General features: G+C 51.1%; 2 protein-coding genes across 15 annotated transcripts in view; one reads left to right on the forward strand and one right to left on the reverse strand.

Moving 5' to 3' along the window:
• Tns1 (tensin 1) overlaps positions 1 to 12,765 on the reverse strand; it is a 213,655-nt gene extending 200,890 nt beyond the window's left edge. For all 7 annotated transcript variants that reach the window (XM_029474293.1, XM_029474288.1, XM_029474282.1 and 4 more), the window contains exon 1: positions 12,598 to 12,765. In XM_029474293.1, coding sequence (XP_029330153.1) covers positions 12,598 to 12,753 — 156 coding nt within the window. In that variant the 5' untranslated portion in view covers positions 12,754 to 12,765. The remainder of the gene's footprint in view (positions 1 to 12,597) is intronic.
• The window catches only part of Rufy4 (RUN and FYVE domain containing 4), a 23,298-nt gene continuing 19,727 nt past the window's right edge, over positions 12,531 to 16,101 (forward strand). For 4 of the 8 annotated variants that reach the window (XM_029474321.1, XM_029474338.1, XM_021172823.2 and 1 more), the window contains exons 1-4: positions 12,989 to 13,487; positions 13,783 to 13,928; positions 15,291 to 15,413; positions 15,535 to 15,641. In XM_029474321.1, coding sequence (XP_029330181.1) covers positions 15,368 to 15,413; positions 15,535 to 15,641 — 153 coding nt within the window. In that variant the 5' untranslated portion in view covers positions 12,989 to 13,487; positions 13,783 to 13,928; positions 15,291 to 15,367. The other 4 variants (XM_029474329.1, XM_029474325.1, XM_029474332.1 and 1 more) reach the window with 4 other exon arrangements.

Raw genomic sequence — 16,101 nt, forward strand, 5'->3', positions numbered from 1 at the left:
CACACACACACACACACACACAAACACACACACACACACTCACCACATTCACAACACTCTCATACACTCATACAAACATACACACATACAGACACACACACACACACCAAACCCAAAGCTCCACTCCTCTCCCTGTCCTATAAAGGCCACTGGAAAAAACAAGGTTCTGATTCCAGGCTGAAATCCACCACACTGTTTGCAAAGACTGGGTACCCCACAGGAGGTAGGTAGAGGATCATGCTAAAGCCTTCTGGCCAGCTGTGCCCCCACAGGCTCCACCAGCCTTCCTAACTCTCCTCTGAATCGAGAGGCCTGGCCCGTGCCCACCTCCACCCACTCTCTCAGGTGAGCTACACAGCTGTGTGAGACTCTAGTCTCCTCCCTTCTTCCTCCCCAGCAGTCAGGCCTCTGACAGGCTCCTTGTGCTTCAGACCCTCACATTTCTGCTGCATTTTATTTCCTGGAGGACCAGATGAATACTATATAGCAACGATGATGATGACCACAAAGATGACCACAACTTTATCACATGTTGTCAATGTGCCATACACGCTACTAAAGGTTGTTAGGGCAGTAGAGGAAACTGAGGCACAACAAGGTTTATAATATACTTATCCATACACATTACTAAAGCTGTCATTAAAAAAAAAAAAAAAAAAAAAAAAAAAGCCCATGCTGAACTCAGGGCCATTCCCAAGGTGGCTGAGAAGCTGCAACCACACACAGTCTCCTCTACAGCAGAGAAGCTGTCTGCCCCTGCAAGACAGATACCCAGGAAGGAACAGACTTGGAGTGTAGAAGCTGACCAGAGAAAATAGGGAAAGGAAAACTCCCTGTTGAGAAGCAAACCAGGGTGCTGGGCCAGAGGCAGCAAAAGAAAGGATATATGGCCAGAGGTCACTTTTCTTTTCACTTACTCTGTACCTCTGGCCATAAACCACCAGCTCCCCCACTCCTAACCTGCCAGGACCATGTCAGGGACGTGGCCAGCAGGGCAAACAGTGCCCAGCCGGGACTTCTACACTCAGACTTCCACAGGACCCAGGTCCTGACACCCCATACCACTCAGCGTGTCATTTCCCCTCTTGCATCTCTGCAAGGGCAAGACTCACATGCTTGGCTAAGGTCTCAGGGTCCCAACAAAGCCAGGCCTGTCCTCTGGGAGTGACACCTGGGCTGGGCAGCAGGCAATCAGAGCCAAAAGGACAGGCAGAGAGCCAGACATACTAGGTGAGTTCTTGGCTCAACAACCTACCCTGCTCGGCCCAAGTTCTTGGAGTTGGGGTGTGGGTGTCATAATGGAGGCAAAGTCAAAGACAAGGACAAATTGTCAGCTTCCTGGAGGTTCACTAAGGGAGGAGGAACTGCAGGCTGCCACAACATACCACCCCTAAACACACACAACATGCAAACCCCTATATGGTCCTGTTACATGAGAAAGACTGGCCAACAAGGTTCAAACACTCCATGCCCTACCCTCCAGGAATCCTCTACCCTGTGCCAGGAACAGATAAAATGTAGAGCCCCCACTTCCAATGCCTCTTCACAGCTCACAGACATCTCACAAACCCTTTGCATTCAAGCCCCTTCCTCTGCAGACCATTTCCTTGTCTTCTAATCCTTCCTCTCCCACTCTTTCCCTATGCTCTGAGTCCTACTGAAATGTCCATGCCTCCCATCTTGTTCAGTGAGCACCTATTCATCTCTAAGGACCCTATTCAAAATGTAGTCTCCTCTGTGAGGGCTTCCCAGACAACCTCAGGCAGGAGAGATCTGGACCCAGATGACAGCACATCTAGTTGGAAGGCGGAGCTTCAATGAGACACTACCCCATTCATAGGCTAATGCTGTTACCCCTGGAGTTGGCTGCTATCTCGGGATTGAGTCTCCTAGGAAAGCAGAGTTCCAGCCAAGGAAAGGGTTTACTAAGTGAAGAGACAAATCCCAGTAGATCAAATGAAAGTCCTGAAACTCGGGTTGGAGAGATGGCTCAGCAGTCAAGAGCACTCACTGCTCTTCTGAAGGTCCTGAGTTCAATTCCCAGCACCCACATGACAGCACCTAACTGTCTGGTGCTGTCTTCTGGAGTGCAGATGTACAAGCAGGCAAAGTATCCATATACATAAAATATATAAGTAAATCTTAATAAAGAAAGTCCTGCAAGTCTACAACTATAAAGGAAAAAAGTAGGAAAACACTTCAAGATGCAGGTGCAGGCAAGAAGGTTCTGAGCAGGGCTCCAGTCACATCGCAAATAGTTCCAACAACTGACAAATGGGAATCAGAAACTCTCTGCACAATAAAGAAAACGAATAACCAGGACATGTGGCCTGTAGAATGGGAGAAAACCCTTGCTAGCCATCCATCCATCAGACAGAAGACAAACGTCCAGAATATTAGTGGCTCATTCGGGTCCCTGGGATCCACAGAAAACGCTGAGTGAGAATGGCAGCCCAACCCTAACTCCAGCCTCAAAGGGCAGAGCTCAATGTGCTGGAAGGGAAATCCAGGACAGTTCATGACACCAACCTTGGGCACACACTCACTTCCACACACACATACTTACATGCCTACACACAAGCAAGCATGAACAGGCACATATGCAACATGCACACACACACAAAAAAAGCCTGGAAACATTTGTAAAATACAAAATAAAGATGGAAAATGATTAAGAAAGTCATCTGATGTTGATCTCTGGCCTCTGCATATACAAGCACGCCCTCACACAAATGTGGGTACACAGCCATTCAAACACATACATATACCACACACAATAAAGAAATAATCCAATAACCCAATTAACAAATAGGCTAATGAAATAAGCAAACAGTTCTCAAAAGATGAAACACAAACACTTGGAAAAATGTCCAAGCTCACTAGCCATCAGAGAAATACAAATTAAAGCTACAGCAAGGAGCCAGGAATAGTAACACACACCTTTAATCCCAGCACTTGGAAGGCAGAGACAGGCTGCTTTCTGAGTTCAAAGCCAGCCTAGTCTACATATCAGGTTCCAGGCTAACCAAGGCTACCCAGAGAAACCCTGTCTCAACAACACACTGCATTAAGGAGCTGGGTGATGGATCTCTGGTTAAAAGCACTGGCTGCTCTTTCAGAAAAGAAAAAAGCCCAGCTTCCAGCACCCACAGGGTGCCTCACAGCCACCTGGTAACCCCAGATCCAGAGAATCCTATGCCCTCCTCTGGCCTCTGCAGACTCCGCACACATGTGATGCAGGCCTGCCAAAACACCTGTACACATAAACTAAAAATAAACAAATACATTTTTTAAAAAAGAAAACTATTGGACTTCTATCTCATTCCAGTCAGAAGACAGTCATCAAAATGATACCTTAGGGTACAGACAAAAGGTAACTTCTATATACCCCTACAGAACTCAGTATGGAGGTTCTCAAAACACTGACAGCAGTGCTTCCATCTGACTCAGCTACAGTGCTCCTGGGACCCCAGACCCCAAGAATCCACGTTCACACATCACAGAGCTACATAGGCATCAGTGCTGACTCCAGCTACATGACGTACGACCTGGATCTGATTCCAAGCACCTGCATGGTGACTCACAGCCATCCAGAAATCCAGTTCTAAGGGACCCAGTGCCCTCTTCTAGCCCCTGTGGGCACCAGGGACATGACTGGTGCATAGACAGATATTCTGGAAAATGCCCATATATAAAAACCAACCTAGATGCCCATTGATAGACGACTGGATAAAGAAAATGTAGTTCCTAGCTGGGGATGGCACACAATAGGGCTTGCCTACCATGCACAGAATCCTGGGTATCATCCCTAGCACCACATAAAACTATGCCTGGTGCTATAAATGCCAGAAATACCAGCTCTTTGAAGTTTAAAATCATTCTCAGCTCTATGGTGAGTTCAAAGCCAATCTAAGCTATATGAGACCTAGTCTTTAAAAAATTGAGAAGAAAATTAGAGACTGGCGGTTCGGTTCCTATCACCTACATGGTGTCTCATGACCATCTGTAAGTCCAGTTCTGGAAGATCTGACACCCTCTTTTGACCTCCACAGGCACCAAGCACGCATGTGGTTCACCTATAAATATGAAAGCAAAACGCTCCCACACATATAAAATAAAATCATCTTTAAAAATAATAATGAAAGAAAATATAGTTTGTGGGCTGGCAAGATGGTTCAACGAGTGAAAGTCTGTAAACCTAATCATCTGAGCTGGGTCTGAATCAGTGTGAAAGTGAAAGGCAGGAACTGACTCCACGAAGCTGCTCTCTCTCTCTCTCTCTCTCTCTCTCTCTCTCTCTCTCTCTCTCTCTCTCTCTCGTGTGTGTGTGTGTGTGTGTGTGTGTGTGTGTGTGTACATGGTAGGGAGTGACCATACATGTAGAGGCCAGAAACTAATGCTAGTGTCTTACATGTCTGTGGCGTGTATACACATGTGTGTGTGCAGGTATACTCAGAGAGGTCAGAGGAGGATGCTCAGTGTCTTGCCCTGCCATTCTCCACCTTGTTTCTTTGACATAATATTTCTCCATGAACCTGGAGCTAAGCTAGTGGCCAGCAAGCTAATTCAATTCTCTCTCTCTCTTTTTTTTAAAGATTTGTTTATTTATTTATTATATGTAAGTACACTGTAGCTGTCTTCAGACACTCCAGAAGAGGGAGTCAGATCTCGTTACGGATGGTTGTAAGCCACCATGTGGTTGCTGGGACTTGAACTCAGGAACTGTGGAAGAGCAGTCAGGTGCTCTTACCTACTGAGCCATCTCACCAGCTCCAATTCAATTCTCTTGTCTCTGCTCCCTGTGACATTGGGGTTATAGCATGTATGTGACTTTGCCCCGGATTTTATACAAATGCTGGGATCTGAACCCAGATCCTCATGGGTAGGTAGCAAGTATTCTTACTCACTGAGCCATCTCACCAGCCCCCACCTTAGTTTTTGAGACAGGGTCTCTCACTAATGGTGGAGCTTGCCCATTCAGCAAGACTAGCCAACAATAAGCATCCATGATCCTCCTGTCTCTGCCTCCCCAGAACTACGATTACAGGTACACCCACCATGCCTGGCTCTTTACCTGGGGATTAGTGATTTAAATTCAGGTTGTTATGCTTACCAGGCAAGCACTTTATCAACTGAGTTGTCTCACAAAAACACCATTCTAAATGTCCCCCAGGCCCCAATATTAGGATGAACTATGGCAATTAAAAACATAACAATCAGCTGGACATGGTGGTGCATGCGTTTAATCCCAGCACCCAGGAAGCAGGAGTAGGTAGATTGCTGTAAGTCCAAGGCCTTCCTAGTCTACATAACAAGTTCCAAGCTAGCCAGAGCTACATAGGAGGACCCTGTCTCAAAAACAACAACAACAAAAAAAACAAAAAAAAAAAACAGATTTTAAAAAAAGAAAAAAAAAGATATCACCCGTTTCAGACGTTCTGTTCCTCGAGCAGAAATCGACTAAGACTCTCAGTAAAGCATTGTGGACACACACAGTGCTTGAAGAGGGCAAGTGGTGGGAGAAAGGAAACGAGGTCCTGGAGGATAAAGAGTGGACATTTAAAGGAGACGAAGGAAGAGATGTGGAAAGGATAGAGGCTTAAAAGGTGAGCAGACATACACCAGCAAGCGTTTGCTGAAAGGACCCAGATATAGCCGTCTCTTGTGAGACTAGGCCGGGCCTAGCAAACACAGGAGTGGATGCTCACAGTCAGCAGCTATTGGATGGATCACAGGGCCCCCAATGGAGGAGCTAGAGAAAGTATCCAAGGAGCTAAAGAGATCTGCAACCCTGTAGGTGCAACAACATTATGAACTAACCAGTACCCCGGAGCTCTTGACGCTAGCTGCATATGTATCAAAAGATGGCCTAGTCGGCCATCACTGGAAAGAGAGGCCCATTGGACACACAAACTTTATATGCCCCAGTACAGGGGAACACCAGGGCCAAAAAGTGGGAATGGGTGGGTAGGGGAGTCAGGGGGAGGGTATGGGGGACTTTTGGGATAGCATTGGAAATGTAATTGAGGAAAATACGTAATAAAAAAAAAAAGGTGAGCAGACACAAGAGAAGCGAGAGGCTCTCTCTGGGTGCCAAGCCAATGTGACACCCACACAATAGCCCACGGAGCATGGGACGTCGATCGCTTCTGAAGACTCTGAGATCATGTCTATGGCTCCTCCTCCAGGCCATTCCCAACCCTTCTGGCTTCAGCTATGTCAAGATGAGGAGGGTGTCATGGGAGAGACGGACACACGGAAGTTTCTGAGAAGGCTGCTGGCAGAAATGCTCAGAGAAGCTGTGCATAGGCAAAGGTTTACACTGAAGCCAGGAGGCACCTGCTCCAGTCTCCCGTGACTGCCACCCACTGCCAGCTCCAACTGGTTGCCAAATCACATCTCCGGTCTCACTGGTTTCTAACCTGGCGAAGTCCTATCGGCTGACTTCATCCAACCCTGTTTGTGCGTCTTTTGACCTTCAGCCACACCTGACATTGACTCCACTGGTCAAACCCTGGCTTCTATCCTCACACACGCACCCTCCGTCAGGCACTCAAAGGAGCTCAAGCCAGGAGAAGCCCAAGTTTGAGCAGAAGATCAAAGAGCTCCACTGGGTAGGTAGCTAGCCAGCCCTTCCCAATCCTGTCCACAGGGGTGTAGCTTTCCATGTGATCTTCTCTTCTTCCACAGGATTCTCTACCTTAACCCATCTCACCGCACATCACTACACCCACTGAGCATCTGTGTGCTATAAAAACTTCTGTTAAGGTCCTGGAACTCTGGGTTCCCTGAAACTTAGCTTTGACATGAGACCCTTGCTTATAGACTTACTAGGGAAACAGTCTTTTGAATAGACATTCCCAAAGTGGCCCACTAACTCTCCTCCTGTTCCTGGAAAGAAAAGAACATGGAATTGGGTCTGAGGGGATGCCTCAGTTGATAAAGTGCCTGCCATACACTGAGGACCCGAGTTCAGATCCTCAGAAACCACATAGAAAGTCCAACATGGATGGCATGCTTCCTTAAGGCCCAGTACTTGGGAAGGAGTGGGGAGAGAGGGGAGGATCCTGGAGTTCGATGGCCAGCCAGACCAGCCAAATCAGTGAGCTTTGGATTCAGTGAGAGATCCTATTTCAGAAAATAAAGTGACTAATCAAGGAAGACAACCTGATATCAGCCTCTGGCCTCCACATTCATGCATTGCTCAGACTTGTGTATGTGTGTGTGTGCGCGCACACGTGTACACACACACACACACACACACAGGGCTGGAGGGCTGGTACACAGATAACACAGAACTTGGGCTTATCTATTTTACAGTCCTGGATAGGTCTCTGGACACTAGGGTTGTTCAGGCTGGTCAGAAGCATTGGGTCTTGGGTCTCTGGAAACAGTTAAGTTGGAAATCAGAGCCACACCATTAAAAAGAGGGAGGACCCTGGGTACCAGATACCTCTTTAGTCTATGGAAACCTCTCCTCTCCTCTGTTCCCCTGAGGGCTGCCTTAGCTTGCCTGCCCTTGGCACCACACTCTGCCAGGGGACATTGGCAAGTTCATACAGCAAGCAAGGAGGCAATAGCTGGCTTCCTGCCCATCTGGAAAGAGAGAAGGAATGGGGCCCTCCCCTCAGCCTCATAACATACCCTCCTGTTCCTGCCAGGGACTGGGCCTGCCCCCAGACAGAACATAAAACCAAGGAGGAGGAGGTAATCAGCTGAGTGCCACCTACCCCACTGTGGTGTCATTCTCTAGCTCGCTTTCTTCCTCTCCCTCCCAAGTCCCTCACTGAGGCCACAGAGACATACGCAGCACTGGCATGGGGCATACCACTAGGGCAGAATACTAGGGTGCCAGGGAGTCTCTTCTCCCTCCTCAGGATACTACCAATGCTGCTGTCAAAATACGTGGCATGCTTCATCTATAGAAAGGGCCTCCTGATCCTGGCTGAGTTTTCTTACGACCCTCAACATGGAAGCATGCATCTACACAGCAGAGATTAGAACATACAAACACCAATGCCACATGTGAAAGTAGACACATGGAAGTCAGTCACAAGAGTTCCTGATGCTTGCCAGTAGAGAAGAGATCTTCACATAGTGGAATGCCACCCAGCCAGGAGAAGGAGCAGTCTATAACCATGAACAAGAATAAGGATAAAATTCACAGCCATAGTGTAGATCATAACAGGCACAAAAATCCACACTTTGTTCCCATCCATAAGAAATCCTATACCAGGTCAGAATGTTCTGTCAGAAGGCAAGATGGTGGACATCCCTTTGAGGTGGAATCAACGAGCGGTAGGAGGGAGAAGGGAGAGCCTCAGAGTGTTGGGCTGGAAAACTTCTCTTCCTCCCCTTCCCCCAACTGGTGATTAATCCTTCTATATCTAGGCAAGTCCTCTATGACCAAGCTAAACACCACCCACCCCCCTTTGTATGAGACAGAGCTTCACTATATAGCCCAATCTGTCCCTTCACTCAAATCCTCCTGCCTCATCCCTATGAACATTTGAGATCATAGGTATACCAAAGGCTCTGCTCCTTAACTCTATGTGTGGAGCACATGGGTGTCTGAGCCCCTAGGGTGGCTGTAAATGCTTCTTCAGGGCATCCTAACTGAGCCATGGAATGTGTCGAGGCTCATCAGCTACCATGTTTGCAAGAGAGGAGCCATTCTTCTACCTTACCCTACCTCCTATCCAGCCCTGTTCCTATCCAGCCTCAGACTCACTCTGTCTTCTCCATCATCATCTCCTTCCCAGAGGGCCTCATCATCTGCCCAGGCTCCTGCCTTGGCCTCTATCCCTCTCATACCACAACTATGGCCCAGAAAAGGGGCTCATGGGGAGCCAGAGCAACTAAAGAAAGTCTCTAAACTTCTGTTGGAAGTCCCCAACACCCTCCATCCCAGGACCTCTGAGCACGGTACTCATTCTGCTAGACCCTGTCTCTCCCCGTCTCTATAGAAACACCACTTCCGCATCCTTCTGGGGCCAGGACACTGGAATACACTCGTAGTTCTGGCATTCGCTTGAAGTGTGACACCAGGGGAGTCGTGTCCCTTCTCTGAGCCTTGGGGTGCTTATTTGTGAAACACAAAGCAGAGGGGCAGAGCCAGGGTGAGTCCGAAGAGATGCATGACAGTGACTGTGTGTGCTGCAGCCGTGTGGGCATGTGTACACTCCTCCCTAGAGAGCACCCTACCTTCAGCACATTCTCACCGGGACAGTGTGTGGTGGCCTCGGATTCAGAGCTGTGAACTTCAGCTCTGGAGCTCTCCAACTCTAGCAAACTAGGAGAAGAGGAGGTGACCCAACGCACGGGAGTGAGAGCTGGGTTAGACATGGGTCTTCTGTCTGTGCTGTAGGATGTGACAATATGGGTGACTGAGGGTCTGTTAAACTTCAGGGACTCCAGGCTGGGAGAAGCAGAGGCCAGAGAAGCAGCCCCACAGGGTGGCTTTAGGAGGGAGGAGGAAGAGGAGGAGGAGGAGGAGGAAGAGGAGGAGGAGGAACCATCCCGAAGCCTCTTCCTTCTGCTCTCGCCACCATCAGACAAGCACCCACTTGTCTCGGATATGGCAGAGTGAGGAGGCGAGGCTGGCACCTAGAGATGCCCGCCAGGCCCTTTGGCGCCCAGGTCAGAGGAGCTTGGCGGGAACACTCAGGAGGGATGCCAATCCCCACCCTCCTTCCTCTTCAGGCCCCCACAGGAGCCTCAGGAGGGCTCAGCATACACAAACTGTGAGGGCCAAAGAAGCCAGCTGAGTGAGGACCATGACATGGCTCAGCTGGTAAAGGCGCCTGCTGCCAAGCGTGCTGCTGTGAGTTTGATCTTAGGGGCCCACATGGTTAGAAGGAGAGAAGTGACTCCCACAGGCGGTCCTCTGACTTCTACACATGTATCATGGTGTGTGCACACAACACACACACACTCACAAACAAATAAATATATTAAAATGTTTTTAAATTAATAATTAAAATAAAAGCTGACTGAGGGTATAGGAGCCAGGCTCAGATAGTACAAAACTGGAGCGGGCATCATCCTCCAAACAGGGAGGAGGGGTAGGTCTCAGATTCAGGCCTGCCAATGTAGCCATGGCTGCAGAGACAGAGTGAGAAGGGGTGGGAAGTGGGGGCATCTCACCAGAGTGAGGAAGGTAACCTGCATAGGAGACAGGGGTGCCACAGTGGGCAAAGGGGGCATCGTGAGCAGGAGAACATCAAGGCTGAAAAGGGAGTCAGAGACATGAGCCCAGCAGGCCTCAGGGCAAGAAGTCAGCCCATGGGATGGGCTAGGCAGGAATGGCGGCTGGCACGTGTCTGTGGCAGTAGGAGGGCCCTGGCTGCCAGCCCAGATGCCTGGTAGCTTCTGAGCTGAGTTCCTGGGAGGGTGAGAGCCCAAGAGATGTTTATCCAGAATAAGAACGTGAGTATCACACCTCCTCCAGCAAGGGCTCTGGTGATAGGCAGAGGCTGCTCTTTCCTGGGCTGTATTCATCTCCTGAGAGTTACCTGTGAATGGGGTCCTGGGTAAGCAAGAGAGCTGCCAGTCCAGCAGCCCCTGCTTGAGCCAGGACCTGGGCCTATGGCTGAGATGGAGCCTTATCCATACAGATAAGGGAGGGAATGAGTCACAGCAAGCTCTCCCAAGAGGCCCCTGGAAAACCAGCTCATCCAAATGCAGACAGACACTTGTCCCTGAATACAAACATCCCTGTCCCTGTCGCTGTCACACAGGGTACATACAAACCCTCCCACTCCTCCTCCCCTGACTCACCCACCTCCAGCGCCCGCCCCTGATTTCTTTCTCAGGTCGCAGCCCCAGTTATTCACCCCTGCCCATCCCCACATGACCAATGGGCATCCCCCCACCATGGCAAGGCTGGCTTCAGAGAGTGTGGGAGGGGGTAAGAGTCCTGAGCCCATAGAGAGACCAAAGAAGGGTTGGGGCCATGTCTGAAGAGCAGCAGAATAAAACAGGAAAGTGGATGGTCAGCCTGGAGAGCTCTGCCAAGCAAGAGGTAGGAGCATCAAGGTACAGTGGAGTCTGAGATGCCTCCCAGGGCTCTCTACTCGAATCCCCAACCCCCAGTGAGCAGCTCAGACTCACCCTCAAAGGGATAGCCCAGGATCTGAGATAGGGAGAGCTACTGTCTCCTCATCAACCCTGGACATCTTGCAAGGTAGAGGAGTGAGAGGCTCTGAGCTGGGGTGGGGGTTGGAGGGGATATCCTAATGACTTTGGAGGGACCGGAAGTCTAAGAGCTCTAGCATGTCACCCCAGTTCTGTGCCCATCACCAGGAACTGGGATACCCAATTCTTACTTCCAGGCTCCCCGAGTCCTCCCCCGGATTATTCCATGAGAATCCAGCTAGGACACCAGCCACTTTGGGACACAGATGACAATTCCGTCCCCAGATCTACCCTTCATTGTGACCAGTCACTGTCTACCACCTTGCAGGATAGGGCGTTCCATTTACAAGTTCCCAACCCTGTGCCTCTGCCTGTGGCATATAACCACCAATATGCTCTCATCTGTGCCCTAGTGGGACAGCCAGTCAAGTGGTGCAGAGGAGTGTCTTGGGCACTTGACGCACTCACAAAAACATGTGCGTAAGTACACATTGCCATATTGCCCTGCCTCTGTCCGTATGGAGGTGCTCTGGGATGTGGTTGCAAGATTCACTTGGAGTCAACGCTAACTCTGCTGGCCTCCAGTGGAGAAGGAACTGAAGGGCCCCAGTCTCACCCAGAACAAAGTCAGCACACCATCCCATGAGACTGCTCCTCCTGTCCCGAGAGGGAGACTAGGGTTCTGCAGGGGCTGAACTAGAGCTGGCCAGTTCCTGCTGATACAAAACACCATTTTTTTTTTCCTCTCCAGGAAAATACAGAGCCTATGCAAAGCCTGGGGTGTCCAGCCAGCCTGCTTCCCTGGTCATCACTATTTTTGCTCCTGGTCACTTTTCAGCATCCAGGTTCCAAGACTCACCCAGAAAAGAATAGGAGGGAGGAGAAAGGGGGACTCTACTGGACCCACCCACCTCCTCAGATCCTACTGTGGGCCCTGCTGGCTCTGACAGCCCCGTTCCTCCTGGTAGGAAACACCAAGACAGCCACCATTCTGCCCCCTACTCCAAGCTAAGAGGATATTAACCTTTCTCTCCTCGCCCCAGCACCCTTGGGTGGCTCCAAATTCTCACTTATCGCCTACTGCCTCCCTCTCTCTGCCACTTGCTTTTTCCTCTTTCTTCTTGCTTGTTTTGGCTTTTTTGTCTTACTGGTTTTGGTGTTTGGAAGAGTTTGAGTTGGAGGGTTTGGTTGGTTTTAGTTTGTTTGAGAAACGATCTCACTATGCTGGCCTTGGATTAGAACCCCCCTGCTTCAATTTCTCTAGCACTGGATCACAGACCTGGCACCAACGTCTCACAGGTATTTGCCCTTCAAGGACACCAGAGGCCCAGGTGTGACCTCCACGGAACTGACTGCAGGGCCCTCCCACTCTCCTACCTACACCTTCCCAGACTCCTTACTGTCCCAGATGGACCGGGCTCTGCCGTGCCCGCTGCCCGCATCCGGCCCACAGCTCCCTACCTGAAGCAGCAGCCGCCTCCTCGGGTCGGGCGCCGCACCCCCGGGCTCACAGCGCTCGGGCCGCGCGGGGCCCGGCGGAGTCCCGGGGGGCTGCGGGCCGCAGGAGGGCAGAGGCTCGAGCGCCTCGCAGCACACCAGGCTCACGGTGCAGCCCATCCGGCCCGGGACCCGGCGGGCCCGGGGCGGGGACGCGGACTACCCGCGAGCCGGCCCGCCCCCAGCCCCAGCGACCTCTCGGCCCCAGGCGTCTGCGACGTGGGGAAGAAGGGCGACGCCCCCGGCCCGCCCCGTCGGAGTCCGCCTCCGCCTCCGCCACCGCTCCGCCAGGCAGTGGGAGTGCGGGGCCTGGAGAGGGGCGGCGACAGGGACGCTGGAGGCAGAAGGTGGGGAGGGGACCCGAGGGCGCGGGAACGCGGGAGGGGCGGCGGCGGGATCCCCAGGACAGGCTGAGCTGGGAACGCAAGAAAGAGAGCGACGCCGTGACTGGTGAGCGACTGAGAGACTGACACCAGAGAAGGGATCTGAAGGGACAGAGACGGTGGCATGGAGGACGAGGGGAGCGCCGGGGTTAGATCTGGCTCTGCACCGGGAAGAAGGGCGGGACATGGAGCAGAGAGCAGCACGTTTGGGGATCGCTCTGTGCCCTGCTTACAAGTAGTTCCTCGAGCTCGTAAAAGTAGTTCTAGAAGACCCTAACCCTTGGTTTTAAGTGACATGCCAGCCTGGCCTAGAAAAAGGATGACCCCAGCACCAGGAAGCTGAAAGAGCAGCGGGAAAGACCACCCTACACCGAGCGAGCCGCCCACCTGGCGTTTCCATCCCCAGGAAGTGGGTACCAGGGCTGGAAGGAAGGCACCACAACACTGACTGGGATCCCGCAGCTGGCTGGGGTAAGAGGAGGGAGAAAGATACTTGGTGGTCGTTTGCCCTTTCTCCCCACCTGTGTCACTTTCAGTTCAGTGACAGAAGAGACAACTCGAGAAAAGGAGCCCACTAGCGCTTCAGTCAGCCCCTTTCCGCCATCTACTGGCAACAAGACAGAAAGACAGGAGCAGGTGCCCAGGAAAGGAAGCCCCTGCCGGTGTTGTGTTTTACCACCAACTGGCCTTATACCAGATGACTTTGAGGAAGCCACCCATTCTGCCTCAGTGCCCTGATCTTTCTCTACTACTTCTCCCTGGCCAGGGTTGGTCCAGCCCCCTTCAGGCTGGGCTGAGTCACTCCCCAGGCAGGAGAGCTGGAAAAGACTGTGCAGAGCCCACAGTCACAAGGGACATACTCAGGCTACAGAATCCTCCTGCCCACATCCCAAACAGACAAGCTTTTCTCAGGTGAGCACGGGAGTCCCTGGGCTTGGGGATTAGGTAGAGGAACCCTAGAAAAGGTCTGTAGAGAACTTCTGTCTAATCCTTGGTGTATAGGTAGGTCAGGAAAGTGGAGCCTAAGAAAGGGTGACCAGTCCAGGACGGGACCTTTATCTTCTGACTCCCGGTCCTGGGCCCCATACACTGCTGTCCTAGCCTCTCTTTTCTTCTTTTCCCTTTCCTCCCCCCATGATCTACTGCTACAGGATCATGCCAGAGCTACCCCGCCCACAAACTCCATCACTCCTGCCTGGAAAGCTGGACACCTGGCCCAGCTTTTGATGCTAGGATCTCAGCCTAAGCTCATTCATCATCCCTCAAGGGCAACAGTATCCCTCTCTGAGCCCCAGGACCCTTGGGAGACAGAAGTAGAGTTCCACGAGAGAGGGTGGTGGGGTTCAAACCAGGCACCCTGCTCCCCACACTTAACATTGGTTCAGTCCCAACGCTGCACCCTCTGTCTACTTCTGCATGCTTTCCCAGAGAACATACATTTTCCACTCAGCTGGGGCCCTGGAAAGGATGAATGTGGGTCCCAAGGCAATGACACTCTGCTGAGGCTCAGGGGCTAGTCAGGGGGAAAGGAGGTGACAGTTCCCCCAGCTGGGTGTCCCCATGGCGCAGGCATTCTGTTCGACTCATAAGGAAATCTGAGCTCAGCTTACAGCTTTGTGATACTGGGCTGAGATTTACCCTCTCTGTGCCTAGTCACCGTGTGTAACGCTATGCTCTGGAGGCTACTAAGGGTATTGAATGAGACAAAGATGTCAGCAATGGCCAGGGTGACCAACACCAGTGATGGCTCAATAAGTAGAGGCCATATTCACGTCTTTATATCAGTCTTCAAGACACAACTGGCAGCTGGGTGGTGATGGAGCATGCCTTTAGTGCCAGCACTCAATAGGCAAAGTCCAGCCTGGTCTACAGAGCAAGTTCCAGGACAGCCAGGGCTACACAGAGAAACCCTGTCTCAGAGAGAGAGAGGGAGAGAGAGACAGACAGAGAGACAGAGGGGAAGAGGAGGGGGAGGAAGAGGAGGAGGAGGTGGAAGAGGAGAAGGAAGGAGGAGGAAGAGGAGGAGAAAGAAGGAGAAGAAGGAGAAGAAGAAGAAGGAGAAGAAGGAGAAGAAGAAGAAGGAGGAGGAGGAGGAGGAAGAAGAAGAAATAATAATAATAATAATAATAATAATAATAATAATAACTGGGATTCCTCACATTAAACTATAAAAGAAAAAGAAAAAAGAAAAAGAAAAGAAGGAAGAAAGAATTGTGCTTCATTCTGCCAGTTGACTCATTGTGTGACCCTGGTTTGCTCTCATTCCCTCTCAAGTCTAAGCTCTCATCCCATCTGTGTGTAAGGAAAGCAAGCAGGTGAACCCAGAGGATCACAGGGAATCCCATCACTTCATGGCCAACAACGGGACCATCCTCAAGATCAGCAGGAGCCTGAAAAGTGAGTAGGCCCTGTGAGATTTTTTTCTGGGGCTGAGTTTCAGGAGACAGGAGGAGTCTGGAGAACATCTCCCTTATAGGCCTGGCTCCCTGATGTCTGCTCTCTACCATCCACCTCACAGATGCCGTCTCTGCCATCCTCCAGGGATATGGGGATGGGCAGGGGCCAGTGACAGACACCAGCGCTGAGCTACACAGACTCTGTGGCTGCCTGGAGCTGCTACTGCAGGTAGGACCCTCTACCTTCCCTCCCGCCCCTGCTGATTCCTTAGCTTTCAATACTCTGGAAGGCTTTCCCAGATGCATACCCAAGCCACTGTCTCCCTTGGTTATCAGGCACTGTCTGCTTTTTCAGTGAGCAAGTCTTTTGTGGCATAAACGTTCTTCCAGAAGCTAGGACTAATCCTCATTCTTTCCTTATTTTTATCTCCTGAGGCACTTGATATATAACATAAATATCTGACTTCTTGACAGCGAGCGGCACTTCTTACCACATTGCCTCCATCTCCCATAGCACACCAGGACTGTACTTGCCTCAGGGCCTTTATCTTTACAGTGCCTCTTTCTGGAAAGCTATTCCCTAGATATTTACATGACATCAGTGCACATGGCCCTCAAGTCTGGAGACTTCCTCAAGCAATCTCTCTCTCTCTCTCCCCCTCCCCCTCCCCCTCCCTTCCCCTCCCCCT

This window comes from Mus caroli, chromosome 1 (genome assembly GCF_900094665.2).
Source record: "Mus caroli chromosome 1, CAROLI_EIJ_v1.1, whole genome shotgun sequence".
Lineage (NCBI taxonomy): Eukaryota > Metazoa > Chordata > Mammalia > Rodentia > Muridae > Mus > Mus caroli.